Here is a 21,613-nt window from a genome sequence, read left to right as displayed (position 1 = left end):
TTGAATCTATCGACTGGAAATGAAATTGTGAGAAGGAATAATCTACAATAATTACACGGACCTTTTTTATTGGATTGAACTAGAAATAAGTAGAAAGGTCTGAGCGAAACGTTAAACCGTGCCAGTCAAGTTATTTTTTAGTAGATTTATTTATAGTGAACGAGTCGCGCGTTAAACGGGCACAGAGAATTAATAACGATCGCTGACTGGGTGTTTCTTGGACCGATTGGTCGTAAAGGGTAGCACATTACGATTCGCGAGGAGCAAACAACCGTCTCCGTGCTCGTTCCTAGTCGCTTCCCGCATACAAAGCTGCTCCCTTTTTCTGCACTCAGAATTCCCAGCGGCGCGAGAAGAGTAATTGCATAAAACGTCGACGATCGGCGCTCGGGGCGATAAATCATGATATTCCGCGCACTCTTGCCCTGACCATGGTCGCACCAACGAGATGCTTCGATAACGAATCGATAAATCTAGAAAGAGGGCCGTTTTCAAATGTCGCCCAGAGAATCGTTCGAAAGGGCTCGACTGCACATCAATGCACTCGATATCGCGCTGTCATTGATAAAAATCGTAAGATACCCATCGACGATCGGTCAACCAACGTATAAAATATCAGCCGGATTAGCCTTTATCCGAAATCACTGCTTGGATTAACAAGATTTTATTCGATTCGCGAGATCTAACGAAATATAAATAATCGACTTTGTTCCCTGTGATTTTATTCTATTCCTGGAATTATATACATATGTTCCAGTAGAGTCGAAGAAAAACGCTTCACGTTTTATTGAGAAAACTGTTCTTTTTACAGAGAACCAAAGGATTATCTGCTTTACACGCTGTTATAGTCAACTTTAAAGCAATTTCTCTGCAACTATCAAGCAATCGTCTCTTTACGACTCCTTTTTTTACTTCCACTTCCGTCAACTGAATTGCGACGCCAAGGGACCACGATCCATTTATTCCCTTGTCTGGTTGCAAGAAGGAAAGCTGGTGATATTGTTGCAGAATATTCCCCGCTGCTAGTACAGGGCATATTAAATGTTCTCGTATCCAACGGTAGAAATTTTTGGCCGACAAATTCAAAACCGCGAAAGAAAAACGAGAGTTCGTATTTTACTTTTGAAGTTCGTGCACGCGTGGGCGAGCTTTTTGTCCCGAAATTCGTTTCTGCTTTTTGTCGGGGGACACAGAAAAATTCAACGGTCTCCGATTTAAATGAAATACAACGACGATAATAAATCTGATTCTTTTCTTTAGAAATTCACGCTTGGAGACTGGCGAGAGAAAAACGAGACGCGTGTCTGCCGAGAAACGCTCTCTTTTTAGCCGCTCCGAACGTCTCGAAACGCAACGGATTGAGCTAACGAGGGCAGTAGGGTCGTGTTCGAAATTGAGTCAGGGTCGACGAGCCGCAGACCGTGTACACCGAATCTTCTTCTGATGTACCAAAATAGTATCCCACGGTGATTGCTGGTCCTCGGCCGAGTTTTGGAAACGATAGGCTCGACGCAGACGCGTCTGATCCAACCGTAAAACTTCATAAGGCGAACACACCCAGCTGTTAACGATTCCAGAACACGTGATCCCAAAAATTCGTACATCGTTTCACGTTCTCGCAGAACGACCATAGAATTGTTCCTTCGTCGCCATAAATTGCTAAAATTTCCTAAATACGCTATGCATACAATTTTATTAGATCTAGAGCTTCATATGTCTTTCTATCTTTTTCTCTGGAACATGTAGTGGAGCGTGTATATATCAAGGTACTTTTATATCAAAATCGTGTTGCTAGTCGCAAGTAGAAATTCGTGGAACGATGTAAGATGGGGAGAGAATCGTGGAAAAATTGTAGAACGAGGTTTCGTCATCTCGAAGGGATAGACTAGCGTTGTAGTTCCCCTCGATAGAGCCGAAGTGGCACAATTTAATATAAATATCGCGACGCAACATCGTAAACCGGCGGTATTGGATGTCGCGGTTGAATAAATTCGAACCGAATCCCTTGTAAATCATACGCAGCCGGTATCGATGTTAGCCGACGTGCCTTATTTCCTTTTCGAGCGTCTCACTCGGGTTACCCGGTATTGCTTCGGATTTGCATGGGGAAGTTCGTCGTGGACTATCGAAGGCGGAGAACACAGCCGGTTAACTCAGTGGTTCTCAACATCTGCTGGCTCACGGCCCACTTTCAAGCCCTATTTACCTCTGTTAACTGGTAAAAATCATAATAATTGTATATTTATAACATGTACTTTTCAACCCCCTAACATGTATTTGTCGACTCACAATTTTTTCACTTGTCACGTAGAAAGTTCCTATCGAATTTTCAAGAGACAGTATACAAATTGCCAGTACTTTCCGTGGCTAATTATAAGATGTTTAATCCCCCCAGGAAATGTAGGGTGAGTCACGGAGGGATGTGGTCCCATCGAGAGAACCACTGGATTAAACCGTCGCGACGTGCACCGAATACATTTAGGGATGTACTTCGCTGATAATATTCTTTCCTACGTTCGTCTCGGACAGCTGATAAGGACGCAAGAAACTGCAATTGGCTTCCAACTGATAACAAAGTGTGTGCTTCGCCTCAAATCGGCTGCTTAACGTTTTGTATAAAGAGGACTATACCGTAGAACCCGAAACGACCAACGAAATAGAATTCGAGCGTTAGGTGAAACGTTTAGTGGCTATATTTGATCAAGCAGGATGAAATTATCTGGAGGCAAGGTTTTTTGGGGGGAAACTGATCGATGGGAAGGCACATTGTGGGTGGTCTTTACCGGCATTTCGGTTCAAGGACAAGCGCAGTGTCCTGCCGCAATTAATGGCTTCCCTTGCAGAGACTCTCGGCCTTAGAGTATTTCGATGTTCCACGAAACACGGAGACGGCAGAGGGGCGGTCGTCCTTGATTTACGTGGGATCGTATTAAACGGTTCTTTGATGGCCCCTTACTTCCTAAGTGGTTGATAACTTGATTTGCTCGTCCACTTTGGAACCGAGCCACGACTTCCTCCTGTCTCCGACGGCTCTGAAGAGCCTTTTCTCCCCGAGGTCTCTGTCGCAATTCTTTTTTTCCACCTTTCGAATCTCCGTGGATTGGCCCCGAGTACAGAAAGTATTAGCCCTCCTGACGAGGAGCCGGATAGATCTCTTCACCCGACAACCTGGGACCATCCTGATCCCATTATTCTTCTTTAATCATAATAGTCGTGCAAATATTACTTCAACCCTTGCTCATTGACACCGATGTAAAGAATATTCCAAAAGCAAGTAAATTCCTCGTGCAAAAATAAAACGAAAAGTCTTTTACCATTTTCCAATCCGAGACTTTGTCAACGAGATATAAGCAGCTAAAGCTACACCAAAAAACTTCAACTGTTTACATCTCGAAAACGAAGTTGCAAATGATTTTTCTATTTCTTTTCGTTCCATACGTTTAAAACGTTCTGTATTTTGAACGACAGTCCAATCTCGTCTGATCTCATCCCTGCCATTAATTCCTTCGCGCTCGAACAACTACCTCGAGGATCTTCTTAAACTTATTACGCTACACGTTTGATGGGGCAGAATGTACGTAAGAATTAAAAGCAGTGCAGTCGGAGGTGGGAATGTAATTAGCCGGGGAAAAGTGCTCCAAGTTGGTAGGAAAAAGTTTTGATTGCGAGTCCGCGCTCCGTGGCGTGAAACGCGAAACTTAGCGGAAGTAAGAAATTCGGCGTTCGTCGACACGCTTTAATTTGCGAATGGCGGCGAATCGTCGGTGGCTGTGGGCAATTTAACGGCGAAAAAGAACGTGGAGAGAGGCGACACGAAATTACGTCGTCTGCGAGAAATCCTACGGACGTATAAACGATGACCATCGGGGGGGTCAACTCTCGCGCGATGGTCGAACTTTCGGTTCGACCTTTACTCTTTGCAGCACAGTGACTAACTTGGATGACCAGGCAATGTCGGTTCCTGGAGAGTGGTTAACTTCGGTGACTACTTTTTCACCACATTTTCACGATGGCCTTGCTAACAACTATTTCATCTACTTTTATTCTTATCGTTTTTACTTTTTTGTCCACTCCGAGTAGGAAAAATATCCAAACTACACGAATTCCTGTGCTGCAAAGTGTATATTCCTCCCTTCTCACCTTTGTACTTGGATCTATATTTTTCACAGAGTCCGAAAACGGTGAAGTTTAATTAGTCTTTCGCAGATCTTTTTTCTCCAAACATTTGCGAAGCCTCATTAACTCTTTGAGCGAAAATGGCGAGTTTTGCCTGCACGGTTTACCGCAAGATTCGTCAAAATATTTGAAACATTTAAATATCATATTTGATAATAATTTGAGGAACTTAATTAATACTGAAATATGTACGAACTGTACACATCCAACCCCGCCAATTTCAAAATCAAACCCTGCAGCGAGATTAAATTAATTTTCAATTCGATACTCGTAAATTTAACGTTGAGGGAGGTTGTTGATCGGAGCCTGAGAGTGGAACTTCTCCGAGGTGGCATTTTACGAGCCTATCGCTATGAATACGCGTCCACCGAATTTGGAATCGATGCGTTCGGTAACGTCGGCGGCAATCTCGCGGATTAGGCTAATAACTCACGGGCTCTGTCGTCGGTAAATTGCGTACTATTATAAACTACACCGTCCATTATCGCGGTCGGCCACAGACCCCCACGGTCTTGATCATCCGCAGGGGAAGGCGATTCTGGATGTAATTAGAAAAGAAGTTGCGGCCATTCGTCTCGTTACCGCCCGGTCCTCGTGGGAGATGAAGCGCACCCGTTTAACGAACTGCCGTTCCTTGGGTTCCGTTTTCTTCGTTACCGTACCGAAATGGAATCCCGTGACTTCGAGGAGAACGGCGATGGTTCGATCGCGTTTCATCCGGCGAATGCTTATCCAGTCTCCAACCGACTGTGATCTCATTAACGTGCCTGAGTGGCTACGGCTGCTTAAAAGTGTCCCACATTTCATAATGATACCTCTGTAACGGCGTTACCGTGTTCGCGAGCGAGCAATTAAAAAGGTTCCATTCGTGCAATTAGGACCTTTCGTCTTCCAAAGGGCGACTTGTCCCGTTCGCGTGCTCCACGATCGGCGGAGCGCTTTCAAAAGAGAGAATCAAAATGGAAGGCGCCCCCCGTCTGCGGCCGATGGGGGGGGGTTATACAGCCGCGTCGATTCATCGAGTTCGCTTCTTGTTCTAGTTTCCATCGTTTCGAGGAACTCGCTGGGAGAATCTGTAGTTTACAGTCCAACGATCTTTCTAAGTCGGGGAACGTTATCGGGCGCACTTCGGGTAGACGCGATCCACCGTTCAGTACTCGCGAGTCTTTTCATACGTGATGTGTCGCAAACGATAATTCTACTCGTTGCATCGTGAGGCGACGCGACGATACGATCTTCGTTATTGGATTTAAATTTACTTTGCAAACGTTAAATATACAGTAACGAAGTTCAACGACCTTTCGAACTGTATATTTCGTGCAACTTGAGCCACGTTGCGCCCCGGCTTTACGCATTTGTGCGGGTTGCCTTTTTAAAGATTTCGCCGGAAGCGAGCAAACGTAAAGTAAGGTTCTCGAACGAAAAGCCGCGGAAGAAACGCGGCACGAAACACCGGCACCGCCTTCGTGGAGCCTGTGGTTAAGCAAAATCTACAGAAAACGTCGACCATTGACGGGCGTAGTGCGAATACTAGCTCATTCTTAACGCACAACTACAAAGTTAGACGCTATTGGCCGAGTCTGCAGCTTTCTGTGCTTGAATTATCACTGTAACGTTCCCCATCGTGGTAATACTTCTCTCTGAGGCTTTGTTTTATCGTCCGACCTACAGAAAATTTGCCAAACGTTCCCAGACTGGAGTCGCGAGGGTCGTTCTATAGTCTTTAAACAGTCGGTAACCGCGTTAATGAAGCAAACTCCAAAGGGTTTGATAGCGTTAATGGATTTTCTGGCCAAGTTCTGTGATCTCGTTGGCGGGGCCGGGTAGCACGAGTTTCGGGCGTGCGTGTGTTTTCCGGTGCACACAGGACCGCGCGAACTCGAAACTTCATTGCGAATGCATAGAGCAACGGTCGCAAGCCCATCGTGCGCGGCAATGAATTTAGTCGATCGTGTCAACTCGATGTAACAGGAAGAAAAATTGAGTTCGTTGCCTGATTTACGTCATTTCCTTTCCCCCGACTTTGATACTGAAAATGCATTCCGTTGCGTTGTACAATCACTAGCAAAAAATGTTACGACTATAAAAATTGATCCACGTTTATTCGTAAATTCTACAGTGAAGAATTTGTCTGCAATACTTTTGGTATAGGATAGCAGGTTCCGTAATAGACGAAATTTTTCGGCGAAATTAAAAAATTTCAAATCGTACTAAAAAAAATATGTTTAGTTGCAGGAGTCAATTACAATCATTTTTGGTCATTAGACATACCCCCGAATTCCTACGCACTTTCGAGAAAAAAATTCCTTACCGAAAATCATGTCTGACCTTATATCGTGTTTTTCCCCTGAGATTTCAAAAATTTTTTTAAATCGTTTTAAAAAAATTATTTTCGGTTACAGGGGATAATCGTAACTATTTTTGGTGAATAGACATACCCCCGAAATTCTAACCATTTTCGAGAAAAAAAATCTTTTCCGAAGATATGCAACGTGGCCAGATATGTTTCTCCGGAGCCCCATAAAAAAGGTCTGCTCGTATACTTGGTCTGTAGTTGGACGTTATCGTCGTTGTATCAACCGCGGGATTGGCCGGATCGTTCATCAATTCGCTGGCAATTCCAAGCAAACGCGAAACCGATAGATCCTCCCGCTCCGAGCGATTTCGTCTTTGCATGGCGCGGAACTTCGAATTGTTCCAATTAAACTTTGATCGAGCCTTCTCCAATGGCGTTTGCCAGGACATCGGCGGAAACGTTATTGGAACAGTGACCTTTGCCCCGCACGATGATCCTCGAAAAGTTTCGACGATCTACCGGTTGTTGGCGAGAACGAAGTTTTCGGCCGACGAGTTTTAACGAGTTCCCGTTTCGACGCGCAAGAAATTGCCAAAACGAGCGAGAAAAAGTAACGGTGACGATGCTCGATGCGAGGATACGGGCGCGTAAGTCTCGAATTTCGAAACGAGCTCGTGTGGAAGTCTTAACAGCAGGCAATTTGTGTAATTTGGAACAATCCACTGTGCAGGGGTTTACGTCGATCGCGTTCAGGGTGAAACTTCCTTAATCCCTACCAGGCCCATATTGACGTTCGGATAATTGGGTGACGTAATTCACATGGGGCGCTTAATATGCCATAATCACCTCGCTCAATGTAATGGCGGGTGTGATGCACTGACAGACCAGTCCGTTTAACTACGGCAGTTATAGTCTGTTGTTCGTCGTTCGAGATAGGGACTCGAGTACGCCATTCGCATACCGTGACTAAATATCTCGAAGCTTTTCAAAAATTGACAGTTTTGAAATTGGAAGCATCGTTAAACCAGGCTGGGTCCAGCGCCGAAAATCACTCTGTATAGTAAAAATTGTACTTGTTGTCAGAAATCGGATTTAACGAGAGTCCCCTTTCGCGATAAGATGACGCAGAGTTTGGTGTCCATCGAATCAACGGTGGGAATTAAGCACGATTTAACGATCGCGATAGCTGGAAGTACTGGGGCCCGTGTCCGAACAGGTAAATTCATTCGAGGCAGTTCGTCCTGATAAAGTTCGCGTCGGTTAATCCTTTCTTGCTGCTCCGACGAACCCCATTGTCCTCGTGGATTCGCTCTTGGACGAGTGGTATCGTCGATTCGTGCTCTAACTCCCAGTGCATATTATTTTTATTATAAATACGACTAGTTATTATAGGAGAGATAGTTGTTTATTCCAATAGGAGACAAAACGATTTATTTCCAGTTATATCGGAATCCCCCCGCTGAGCGCAAGAAAGCCAAAACGCGAGTTAGGCTTGCGAATTTACGAGTATGGTAATTTTTTGCCAGCCCGCAGGAGCACCTGCTGGCAGCGAGCGAAAGAAAATTTCTGGAGCAAATCCAGGAAAGCCGTGGGAACTCGCGAAAAATCGAACGGTTTTCGTCGTCCGCGTGGCTCCTGCAGTTCGTGTCGCGTTCCAAACTAAACATTCAGTGCTACTTGAAACCTCGTAACCAGAAAACGGCTGTATTATTGTACGTTCACGCGTTCACCGTGACCATGGAAGTGGAAAACTGTCGGCCACAGGCCACAGCGCAATTGCAGCAATTTTATTTAATGCAGTGTGTACTTACAGCCTTTCGAAAATAAATTTAACGTAAAGTCCATTCGGTTAAATAAATTTCCACCACACGGTGAAAGGTTCGGTAGGTGTTTTTAAATTGTACAGGAAACGATAAGAAGAATTTTATGTGGTGGAATTTTCATTTGAAATTTGAATGCACGTTGGTATAAAGTGGAAAGGTATCAGAAGGCGATCATAACAACTCTCCTACCATGGATAGAATAGAACTTTCCTCTTCGCGAAGGAAAGATCTGTCTCGACAAACGGCACCCTCCTTTGGCTCTTAACAGAGTATACCTCAAAATGACCCGGCTTTCATGGCGGATTTCGCGCGTTTACGGTCATCCCCGTCAGAAAGCTCGTTAAATGGTCCCGTTCCACGAGATACGACTTGATGCGAATGTAAAAGGAACCTCTCTTCCGAATTCGTAGCGACCTTAAGCCTGCCTAATGCTTCGTAAAATATGGTTACAGCCCTCGAGACCCGCGCAAAATTCCAGGTTGTCTGAAAAAGAGGTTGAAGGGTTTAGCGGCACGCAGTACTTACAGAACTAGCACTTAGCGGGAAAAATACGGCCTAGTCTATACAGGATTATTCTAGTAACTGGGTTATAGTTCTGTGCCGAGTGGAGATAAAATAATGCACGGAGAAATTTCAAATATTTTGGGGCACGTACATCTTAAAATACATTTTACGGTGTAAATAAAGGACTGATCTGCATCTCGAAACAACGCCCCTGAATATCTTTTATTTAAGCTCTTGGTTAATTTGAAATTATTCGGTTTGGTTTTATCGCGTTAGAGCAACCATCGTCGCTAATCAAACCAGTAACAATGTTTCGTTGCCTTCTCGTCGAACGATTTTGCTCGAGTATTTGCGAGGCTCTTATCCCGACCACGACCAAATAAAATTTAACGAACGCTCGTGACGCGCAATTAAACAAGCCGCCCGTAGCCCTTCCGTTTTGGTCCTTCCGCGTACATTAATCATCGGTCGCAAGAAACGATTCCCCGAAGCGGGTAAACCATTATTATCGTTGACCATTTATCGATCCGACGGTCGTTATGCATTATACACGCAAGTTTAATGGCACGCTCGAAGATCGTAGATCGTAAATCATCCCGGGCGCGAAAAAACAAGCCGGATGCAAGTTACAATGCTACGAATCACTTTCGCGCGGGTGAAAATTAAGTGGCGGGGGGAAAAAAAATAAAGGAAAAGGGGGAGCAATTTGCCAGATATTCTAGTTTCCCTCTTATTTCCTCGTAAGAAAATTGAAATAAAACTTGGCGACAAAGTTTGCTCGCTCGCCTCACGCCGAACAAGTAAATGGAAATTTATTTACATCCGTTACCTTAGAAACTTAATATTCAGCGAAACGTCACTTGCACCGTTTCGCTCGCAATTTCATCGCTTTGAGGTCGGGGTGCCCGATTAACCGTGTTGATTGAAATCCAATTTAAATAAATAATCGAGAAAATTGAAAATTCATTTCACGACTGATGGAATAATTATGTTGGACGTCGGAAAATAGTAACGATAACGCTCGAAAATCCTGCCTTTAAACATTTTCGAGACTTCAAAGCGAACTTTCCCGAGAAGATCATTTTTTATACAGCGAATATAAACAAAAATTCCCAAGTTTTGAGGGACAAAAAGGGAGGAGAAATTGTCAAATATTGAAAGGCCAAAAATTCCTGGGAAACACAAGGTAGGGCGAAGCGTGGATAAACTCCATAAACCTCGTGGCGTCCTATCGTTCCATAAAAGATTAAGTTGGACGTTAGTTCCGTGTCATAAACTCGGCGTTTCTCTCGGCTGGCGTGTCTTCTTTTATCACGGTCCTTCCTCGAAGATAAAGGGAATACCCTATCGCGACTTGGTGCACGCAATTAACGTCGCGACCAAACGCGATCGGTTTTTCAAATAAATTTTCTCGCCGTCGGTCGCTCGATCCGTGTTCATTCGGCGCGGTATAAAGCGCGAAATCGGGACGAAAAATTGTGTTTTCATCGAATCGATGTCAACCACCCTTTTGAAGCAACGAACAATCCCTCGGGCGCCGTTTAAACCACGTGAAATTGAGTTTCGATATAACATTTCTGTTTTGCAGTCGCGTTTTCGCGAGATGGTTCTCAAGCCGTGGACCTTTAGGGGATGCTCGCGAAATCTCGGAAGAATAAAAAATATATTTACCGGCGAATTTTATTCGTCTATTGTAAAACTATAATTAAATTCTTTTTACGATATGTTGCTGAATCCAAATTACGGAAGAGAGGTGAAAATTAGCGCTTTAAGTAGTATTCTTGCAGAAGTGATTCCGCTGTACTAACGAGGAGCATCCGCGAATTGTCCTCCCCGAATTTTGACGAAACTTTGCAGATTTGTACAGCAGCCAGAGTGCGCGAAACTTTCGAGGGTAGTTTCGCCCCTTGAACCTGAGTTATCCACCGTTGAAACGGTACAAAGATATGTACCTCGTGCTTGTCAGCTCTAAAAACGTGCAGTATCTTATAATTCTTCGAGGGAGGGAGGTAGAATAACTATAACAATCGTTTGTACGAGAGTAGCGTTCGCTAAAATCGTGAAATAATGCGGAAAACTACTTCTCCCTCGAGTATTACAGCTTTCTCGTAGTTCATCAAAAACATTTCACTTTCCCCGGGGGGCAAAAATCCTGGATATTCGACGAGCGCGGCGTATTAGCAAACATCTTGTTTGCTTTCGTTTCATAAAAGCTGCTCGCGTAGCGCCCCCTTTGCTCTTACCTTGCGAAAAATTTTTGCTAATATTGCCCGACGGCACGCAGTTACAAGCAATAAACATTGAGTACGGAGGAAAGCGTGGGCCACGCGAAGCCTCGCCGTTTCGACGGAGTTTCCGGAACAGAGCTGGGCTCGTTCAACTTCCATGTACCACGCGAGGCGCACCCTTATCTAGCGAACAGCCATGGAAAATTCGATGACTTCCCCGGGGGGAGATGCCGATCGTTATTGCGAAGGGACCACAAATTCTGGAAGCTGGCAAAAAGCTTCGCGAACCTTCCCCATTCGTTTCGCCGGAACCACTTTCCGGGAGAAGACGATGCTCCTTCCTGAAGAGGGAACGTTTTTAATTTAGCGAACGCCTAACTTCTTGTTAAACCGTCTCTTAACGGAAAACCCCGTTCTACACACGCTCGTTTCCGTTACAAATTAATACGAATAAATATCAAGATAAAAGAAAGATATTTGCTTGCATCCACAATTATTCATTTATTTTACATTTGTCTATGGGATTAACTGCTCTTTTAAGACTTTGATGGATCAATATAGTTCTTGAGAAAATCGTGGACGACCCTAAATACTTGGAAGCTGTTCCAACCATTACTTGTAACCATTTACTATTTTACCGTGATTCTCTCGCCAGCTCAGAATCGATCAGGCAACTCGAACAAACTCTCTACGGATTAACTCACCCCTCAATCGTACAGCACTCTTCGCCACTCGCATGCATATCAGACGTTCGTACCGGGAATCTCTTAAGCCCAAAACTCCAAATGCATTGCTAGCATCCCTTCAGTCGCACACTTCTCCAAATCCCCTCTGTACTATCCCAAACACTTGTCATTCACATCCGATGCACTTCTCGTGCATCGACTACCAAAACACGAACATTGGAAATATATACACGCCAGTTTACCGAAGAGTTTATTTAAATACGAGAGGGTCGACGATGTTTATTTCTATCAGTTTACAAAGTAGAGATATCAAATAATATATCTTCGGCAAGGAAAAGGTAAAATAATGAAACGGAGTCCCTCGAATATTTCCAAGACTTCTCCGACTAATTTCCACGAAGGAAACCTATTTCTTGATACGATATTTTCGTTGCCACGGTGCTTTCCAATTTTTCCGAAGCGATACTTTGTACGGCGATTTGGAGCCAGGCCAAATGGCTTTCTAAACGCGTACGTTTCGTAGTATTCAAAATTTTCCACGACTAACGATACTGCGCAGAATTAGTCCCAGCCTGTACCGCTCGTCTGTTCGAATCCCGACCACGTTCGAGCTTCGATATTTTTTCACGGACTAGCCCGGAGGAAGACGTCCTTATTTATCCGTGTTGATACCTCTTCCGTTCTCACTGGAGGCAGGGGAGACCAGTCAATGTCAGGCAGACCACGTAGCCCGATGGTCAGCGATAAACTGTTGGACCAGCCGCTTCGCGTGGAGAATCGAACCCTGGCCACGTTCGCGAACGAATCACCTTGGAATTTACGCGATAAGTTTCGAGAAGCAGCGGTTAAAGAGGGTAAAAATACGTTCTCGCGGGCTACGTGACGGTCCATTAAAAACTTTGATTCTAGACAATTGTACATTAGGCAGTCGAAGCGTTGTAGACTGATGGTTTGGATCGAGGGTTAGAGGGCGACGAAGAGTGGCGACGGATGAAAGGAGGACGGTAGTTGGAACATCGTTGAGAACCCGATGGCTTTATTAAAGCACGCTAGTCGTTACCATGCGAACTACGAAGACCGATAGTCGACAGAAAGTGGCTCAATTCCGAGACGGATGAGTCTCGGGGGACTCGAGGGTGAAACCGTGGCACGCTAATATCGTGGACTCGCGCGAATGCTTGCGCGTTGAATCTCGCGGCTGGGGCGAACTTCCCCCGCGACGGAAGCTATTCCTTACGTAAGCAGTGCTCTGAGGATGGCTCGAGCGTCGTGAAAGTTCACGGTAGACACCGATGAGGACGGGAGCCTGAACTTGGGGATGGATATTAACCGTTCTCGCTTGAAATTTCTGACTTTGCAGTTCCGTGTAAACGTTCGTCGCGTCGCGATAATAACCTCGCGCCCCGTCGACGCAAACCTTGTTTCTTACGCAACGACATACCGCGACGCGTTTCTTACGCTGCTCCTCTCTCGCCACCCTTACGAAATCACGGACGACGCAAGAATACAAATTGTACGATTAGAATTTTTCTAAATTTCTGAGAAACATATTTCCTCTATTTTCTTGTCAGCTACAACATTCTCTGAAAGTTCTGTTGCCTTTTGAAAGATCTTCTGTGCAGAGTCGATCCTCGTCTTCGTTCGCAATTCGAGGAAATAAATAAATCGCGATCGCGGCGAGGAATCTGGAAGTCCTTCGAGAGGAATTCTTAATTTTGCGGCGATTATGAGTACCGGGTGGAAGAGGGCACAATCGGGGGATAACGAAGCGTGAAAGGGCGGAAAGAAGACGCTTCGAATACGCCGAAAAACTCGATCGACCGTTCAAACACCGGAATAGTGGTATTTCTATGCGGGGGCGGACAGCGGGATTGCCGACTCTTTGGAATTTCCTCTCTTCTTCCGAGGAAATGGTCGCGACGGGGACGTTCGTTTCTCCTTTTTTCACGAGCTCGTCCTCTCCTTTACCGGCTTTTCCGCAGTTCGCCTCAAAAAACGCGGTTTCACTAAACGAGAAGCTCGAAGCGTCTTGAGACCCTCTATTCAAATGTCGTTCGCCAAACGAAGAGAACCTTGGTTCGCCCAAGAGACGTCGACGACGTTCTTCGCGCTGCTCGAAACGACATCCTCGATCGAAACGGAAAGTCCTGCGACGGCTACCCGGTCGCCATTTCCGTCAGACTTTCTTATCGCTGTTGTCCGTCGCCATAAAACAGATTTCGATCCTTAATTGACGAAGGAGATGCTGCTCCGCTAGTGCAACACCGATACTCGATTAGTATTTCGGTATAAATTGCAAAGGACCGGTCCAAACCTCGAGTTGAGGGACTACATTTGCACTGGTTGTCGATTAAAGTGTAATCGTTTGCCTAATACTTCAGGAATTTCAAACACGCTTCCAGAAGAGCAAACTGAAACGTGTAACAGTAGTTTCACGCCATTGGAAGTTTCAGATAGCGACGTGGCTCTCGTTGAACGTACCAAATCAAATCGCATTTGTATTTTTTCTACGAAGAAAGTTTGTTTAAATTGAAAGAGATATACCATACCATTTTAGTAGGATTATTCCCGGGGAAAACATCATTTCCATCAAAAAATATGATTTAAAAACGCGCGTTGAAAAGCGTTTGGTTTCGACGCGCATTAATTTTTCAAAGAAGAAAATTCATGATTAAAATATGAATTTTACCGTGCGTGCATTTACCGGAATCGATGAAAAACGTCGTTCGCGTATACGTGATGCGTTGAAATGTGAAAGTAATGAATGCTGATGCCAACATGCAGATATTCAGTCCTGCGTTTCCCCGGTTTTCCATGTACACACAGAGATGCTAACAAATATGCGTCGCGATGCGCCCGATGGATATTGTAACTTGAAAGTTTCCTGGTGTGCGATCATATAATCGATCGAAACGAAAATAAAAATAAGAGTAGAGAGGAACGACCGGAACGCTGGTGATTTGAATCGAGTTAAACGTTTTTAATGGTGGACAGAAAAAAATCTCTTCTTCTCGTCGATCGTTTTATTCGTTAACACACTAGAGGTAATAGAAGTAATGAGGGGTGCTTTTCGAGCTTTTGTGGAAGTCGATTTTACACTTAAACCTACTCGAAAACGAACAACTAGCATAAAAAGACGCGTTTGTTTGCTTTGAAATGTGGATACACGGAAGCGCCAACTTCCTTTCATGTTGTTTCCGACAACGCGCAGCAAAGCTCAATCCGCCGGGCGCTTTCGTACACGCTGCCCATTAAAGCCGTTCTTTTAAAGGATACCAAGCTACATTCCGCATAAAAATGTTGTGCCAGCGTAAACAAGCCTTATATCATCGAGACAAAAGAATAAACACTTCACTAGCTATCTGTCAAAAAATTCTACGTTGCGTCTGTTTCCAAGAAAAATACACCTGTCGATAAAATAAGTGAACTCCCTTTTTCAAAAGCAAGTAGAGGAAAAAGATGAAAATCACGTTTGATTTCTCTGACTAACTGGAGAATTGACTTTCCCAATGTAATAAACCGAGACTAATAGACACGTTTGACGTCGTGAATATTCCAGTATTTGCGAATGAAATATAGCGTTTGCATAACCGTTCGCGTGCTCGGCGAAGATTTACGCGGGGCTCTATGCTCGCTATAGGAAGAAAAATATTGACTGGAAATTACCGTCGATTATCGGGCCGCGTGTTTGTTTTTACCGGTTACCGCGATTAAACACACTCGAGAAAATAGACCGTCTATTTCGGTGGCGATTAAAGCCGCGCCAACGCCACCCACGATTAATACCTGTCGCGCGAAATGAAGATTCTCGTCGATGGATTGCCCGATACTTTAGCGCGAATTGCTCGTCGCTGATTCAAACGAATGACGTTTCTTAGTGCGACGCATAGACAGGAATGTGGTGTCCGCGGAAACGCGATTATTTTCCACGTGTATCGCGACCAGCGCATGTATTTTTGCCGAGCTATGAATGAAAGTTTGGCACATGATCCGTGATCGACCCACGCGAGTCACGGTCCCGTTTTCGTCCCGAAGGACACGCGTGCTCGGATGGAATGAAAATAAACTGGAGCAAGTGGAATCAGAAAACCACGATCAGACACGCTCGAAACACGCTTCGCCGTCAATTTTCTGTTACTTTAAAATGTTATCGGGAAACTCTAAAAAATACAGAACGATACAAGCGTCGATGCACCTAGGTTTTCTTAACGGAATTTAGCGTTAACGTTTTCGAGGGCAGAAAAAATATTATCGCGCGGATAGAGCGGTGAAGAGATCGACCGCCGCGTCGAGAAGATAAAGTGAATTCTAACGATCGAATCGCGCTGAATAATTCGTGGATAATCTTCGTACGTGCGGAGAAAGCCAGGGTCCGTTTGCATCCCAAGTGCCTCATTATAGATTGCAACGGGTATCGCCGGGATTTACGCTCGTCGAGGGGGGTGACATCGCCATGTAGCCCCGTGGATTTTTCCAAATCGCGCGTTCATATTCCGCCACACGTGGAAGGGGACGCGTCAGATAAGAGAGCATCGATTTCGATTTGTCGAACGAGAAAACCGACATCGAACGCCACTTTCGCCCCTCCCTATCGTCCACACACTTTACATACCTAAACATACACTTTATCGCGCGCTAAGGACTGTGTACATTTCTCGAACCGCATACATCGAGATCCTTTACCAAGAAAAGCTATTCGAAGCATCGATTTTTTCGTGCATACATTTTCTTGTATCATTTTTACGATTTGTAAAACGGAAGAATTTTGTCCCACTATCGAATGATAAGGTATGGAGGGTCGGCGAGCTCGCGTACTTGGACGAGAAGCGTTCCGAAAAAAAAAAAGGAATCGCGCGATGACTACGACGAACAACCTGGCCATATGCCAGAGAGACTTTCGAGGCTAACGACATCAGAATATTTGTCGTGTAACCCGACCGATCCCGGGCACATTCTTGCACAGGGATTCGAACAATGTGTGTCCTGCGCACGAGATTGTTTTTCTTGGAAATACGGGCCAGGAATGTTGCTTCCGACGTACCGCTGTTTCCGATTCAGGGGCCGTCGATCCAAGCGAAACCATAGGCGAATTTTCGTCGAATAATTTCTCTCTATAAAATATACCTCTTGGACACAGATGGAAACAGTAATGTCACTTTGTTACGGTTAAAAAAGAAAACATCGGTGATATCAAACCTGCGATTTAAGAATCGAACCATTTATTGGCCCTCGATGCGTCGTCCAAAGTATTTAAATAATAATTGGAAATCATATTTTAGAGAAACGGTAACCTCTGGTTTTAATTTGGAATTTTTGACATGGGTAATTTTCAGTTGTACTTTCGAATTTGGTACGTCGATGCCAACAAGCCATCAGAAAACTTTTCGGGCTTGATAAACTTGATGAAAGGACCGAATTGACCCGTCAGGCAAACTTCGTGGGTCACTGATCCAAAGGCTCCGCGTATACGAGTCCGTTTTCAACTACGTAACAGACTCGCCTGTGGCTGGATGTCCTGCAGGCAGCTCGGGAATTTATTAACCGATACAGAACGAAATGTAATTTTTTGGAATCGTGGTCAAATCAAAGGTGGGCGAAATATACTTCGAAAAGTATATTTCCCTCATTTCGATCCTCTTGTATTTATTAAAATACATAAAACTACAAAAATTCGCGGCAAAACGTTTGTTTTTCGGTCCCCCTTGTATTGTAAGTCGAGGACCCAATTTTGGCGGGACGACACCTTTGTGATTCGTTTCGTCCGCAGTCACTAACGTCGCCGTTTTCCCATTCTCGTTTCAGCTGACAAAGATATGCTGTTGAAGCTCGACTTTCGGGACGAGTTCAAGCTCGAGGAGAGCGCCGACTGCCGTTACGATTTCCTCGAGGTACGTGACGGCCAGCACGGCTACTCCAATCTCCTCGGCAACTTCTGCGGCACGAATTTCCCCCCAGAGATCACGTCGAAGACGAGATACCTCTGGCTACGATTCCACAGCGACGATAGTATCGAAGGCAAGGGCTTCAAGGCCGTCTGGAGCATGATACCGAGACCGACCTATCGTAAGTCCACGGAATTACGATCCTTCTTCCACTCCGTCACGTTTGCTACGGTATGCGAGATTTTCGAGCTTCGTTCCGTACGAGAATTCGCGCCGTCGTAACTATTCGACGAACAACGCGACGGTAGATCGGATGCGAGACACGCGTCGTTGGTCCAAACGAGATTTTGCGTATAATCTTTTATCGCAATTATATTTAAAGTGCCCGTTTTCGATAGGGGAAATAATAGAATGTCAAATTATTGGTTCGAACGAAGTATTAATTTGTGGAGATTGTTTTGCACTTGAAATTATCGGTCTTCCGAAGCGCGAGGTTCGTCGAAGCGTTACGCGTTACGTGTATGCGTTATTTACCCTTAGAAAACATACGAGCAACGTTAACGAATATTCAAGCTCGAGATTCGGTTACACTTCATTATAGGAAATAGCAGGAATAATTGGATTCGGCGATACCGCGTACGGTTACATTGTTACATGCAAAAGTGACGTGGTATAGCGATCGGGCGCGATTGGCATACTTCCGGGGATAACGAACGCGATCGTTGTTAACGTTCCACGGGGAATAACTGTATGGTCGTTGGTTGGTGGTCCTTGTCTTGGTCGAGAAATTACGAGACACTTCGGGAATGGATGATCCGCGTGGCCGGAGCGGTGCAAGCGCGAACGGAAGCCAAAATTAATTCATAGTCAGCGGGAAGAACAGGGGAAGGCTATGAATACACGGGATCCACCCGCGGCAAGAGCCATCGAGCTGCTTGATAGATCTCCTTTCAGCGGCGCCTCGTCTTTGGACCGCCGCGAGGCTCGTTAATTGTTCGACCTGCGTGATATATTCGATCATCATTTTGTCGGATAACCGTCGGGCGCGTGATTTCCTAGCTCGTTGCCGAAAAAATATTCGGTCGTTCGCCCTTCGAACGATAATTGGTCTTGAAATTATTTCACGCTGGCAATTAAAACGTACAAATTTTAGTATCAAGTGTGGTGTCCATCGTTTGAATTACCATCTGTCATTTTGCGTAGGAAGAATTTACAAAATATTTATCGTAACACGTCCAGCTAGTTTCAATCTATAAATTGCTGAACGATAAAAATCATTTGAAAGCACTGTCCAGTTATAAAATTCCGAAAAAATGCTTTCGTTGAATGGACTGTTTCATGTATGACCTAATAAAATAAAAGCTCTAGCTGCGACACTTCCGCCTGACAAAATATTCTGTCTCGTCGAAAACGTTCGCAAAAATAAAAATAACGAAATTTTTAGAAAAAGTCTCGTACAATATCGATAATTAATAATTTTCTTTTCAAGAAATAGAATGCTCCTACACTGTTTTATGAGATGGGTTAATGTATTACGGTCAAAATCGTGATTCGAGGCGTGTTAAAACAAAAGTAGTCGGCGTCGAGTGGCTCTCGGATTAGAATTCCCATCCGGACGTTAGCCCCAATGGCGGCGAACGTTGGGAACCTTCCAATCCACCAGGGATCGCGGCGAAAGATATTTTATTCTGTTTTTTAAACATCGACCGATGGCAAATTGAAGCTACAAATAACGTTGAAAACAAGCGCGGTCTCTGTCGTCTCGACGACAAGGCTTCATTTTCGCCGCTGTTCGTCGACGTTGTAAAATATTCCGGATGGAAAAGTCGTTCATGAGACAGCAGGAACCCGCCCAGATGCAAAACTCCTCGATATAAAATTCGAACTCGATAACAGTGCCCTTTTCTATCGCGAGGAGCGTCGACGGTTGAAAGGAATTTTTGATGTCGCGAAGTCTGCGTTGTAAAATGCAACGTGACCGTTCTCTTTTAACAATTGAATACGTTCCACGGCACCCCTCCCCGTCGAAATGCAAATCAATCGCGCCTCAAGACTGGTAGAACACTTTGTAAGCGGTTCGTTACAAGAATCACTTGTGCAGTTGGAGGAAATAAAAGAACGTGAATGGAAATTTCTTCCTCGAAAAAATATTGACACGCTTGTGATTCCAATACCGTGCAGCTACACCCTTTCCTATTAACTTTCAACGCGATAGTAGTAGTTGTAATACGTCAAAATAACGTCGAAGGAATTTTAATCTCGAATATCTCAAAAACGTCAACGCCTACCACTGTGCAAAAGCTGATCGAAAGGTGAGACGCGTAGAAGACTGGGTTTAAAATGAAAAAAAAAAATCGTTTTTCCGTTTTTATATGTTATTTTAATGCATACGTGTACTGTCTTCGGTATGAAAACAATCGCTCGCGGCGTGGCTCATCTCGCGCTAGCCGCGGGCGATGGAACAATGTTACGATAAAAGAGGAAATGAATCGGACGAGGGTCGAATCTGTTTTCGCGGTTGATTAATTTCCTGCGCTTTTATTGTGCATCGCCGTGCCGAGGAACTTTACAACGGCAATTCAAAACGGGAACGAGAAATTAATTATGCCGCTAACAGTGGGCCCCCCTCCTGGAATTTTTTGTTTCTTTCCGCGGGCGCCCTTCTGCATTACCGTCGCTCAGCGTCGACTTCTAGCTCAATTACTAGAATCACTTTGTATAAACGCAGTCATCGACTCGTTTTCAATCATATATCGTGGCGAACGTGTCTCATTTTTGCATCCTTCTGCTCGTCGTACAGCGTCGGTCATTTCAATACGCGCAGATTCATAACCCGACCGTTTCCAAGCTTCTTAATGAGTTTTCGCGGCAAGGCTTACAGCTACGGGACGACACCCTAACAAGCATGATTTCCAGCGGGAGTTCCACCAGAACCGGAGCCGTGTGTGATACACGTGGGTGGCAAGGAGGCGATTATTAACAGCGACGACGTCCTGGACAGGAAGAAACTCTCCGAGAAGGAAGGCATCCCGTTGGACTGCATGTGGAACATCACGGTTAAGGATGGATGGAAGGTGAGAGTGAAATATGTATATATCATTTGACGTCTCAAAACAGATTCCTAAAACGTTCAACTATTAAAAATAATTGGTGCTACGAGCAACAATACCGTCGTTCTGTATAAGAAAATGAATCGAAAAGATAGAGTAAAGTTTTCCCATACAAGTCTCCATTTTCGGAATAATTAATGTTGAAAATTCATCCATTCGGCATTTGGCGATTCTAAGCATCTTGGTATATACGAAATTATTTATTTATTCGTATCAATGAAGCGAAAGCAGCTTAAATTCGAAGCATCGGTCTGTGATCGTGTGACTCGCTCAACGCGTCTGACCATACCTCGATATTTCTACTTGCGTCGGGCGCCTCTAAGCATCTATCTCGGTACATACGCAATTAATTATTTTAATTGTTTACTTAGTCGCGTCGATTAGGCGAAACAATGTGGTCGTGTGAAAACAAACGATAGAATAGGACCCTGAGGACACAGGAAACGCAGGGACGAGGGATACGGCGTTAGTTTGAGCGTGATTTACAAAGCAATGGACTTGATGAAATAACTATTTGACATTCTACACATAAAGGAGAAGCTACCGCATAGTTCTATCAGAATGTTTACACTGTGTTAACTGTCAGAACGTTCACAGTATGTCTATGATGTACGTTCGTAGTTGCACCGAGGTTTCGTCCTTATTGCACATCCTCTTCAAGAACAATTTACAGCGATGTTGAGGCATCCGCGCGTATATTAGCACACAAATTGTTGTAGATAATTTTCCTCTGGATGATATTGAAATTAACCAGGGCGAGTTGTAGTTTTATGAAGCGTTCTCTAAAGATGAACACAAAGCACCGAGCAAAATCCTCGTATCAAAACGTCCACGTGGTTCCTTTGAAAAAAATTCACAAATAGGGCTTCTTTTTGACTAGATTGGACCTCCTCGGTCCACGGAACCCC

The 21,613-nt window shown here is 44.6% G+C and overlaps 1 protein-coding gene across 2 annotated transcripts in view; it reads left to right on the top strand.

The window, feature by feature from the left end:
* LOC122404546 overlaps positions 1-21,613 on the top strand; it is a 111,575-nt gene that overhangs the window by 75,956 nt on the left and 14,006 nt on the right. For both annotated transcript variants that reach the window (XM_043408602.1, XM_043408592.1), the window contains exons 5-6: positions 17,516-17,776; positions 20,512-20,669. In XM_043408602.1, the coding sequence (XP_043264537.1) occupies positions 17,516-17,776; positions 20,512-20,669 (419 nt within the window). The remainder of the gene's footprint in view (positions 1-17,515; positions 17,777-20,511; positions 20,670-21,613) is intronic.

Source organism: Colletes gigas, unplaced genomic scaffold (assembly GCF_013123115.1).
Source record: "Colletes gigas isolate AHSC1104 unplaced genomic scaffold, ASM1312311v1 Colletes_gigas_Sc00001, whole genome shotgun sequence".
Lineage (NCBI taxonomy): Eukaryota > Metazoa > Arthropoda > Insecta > Hymenoptera > Colletidae > Colletes > Colletes gigas.
Note: the sequence above shows the minus strand (reverse complement) of the source record. Positions and strands in the feature narration are given on the sequence as shown.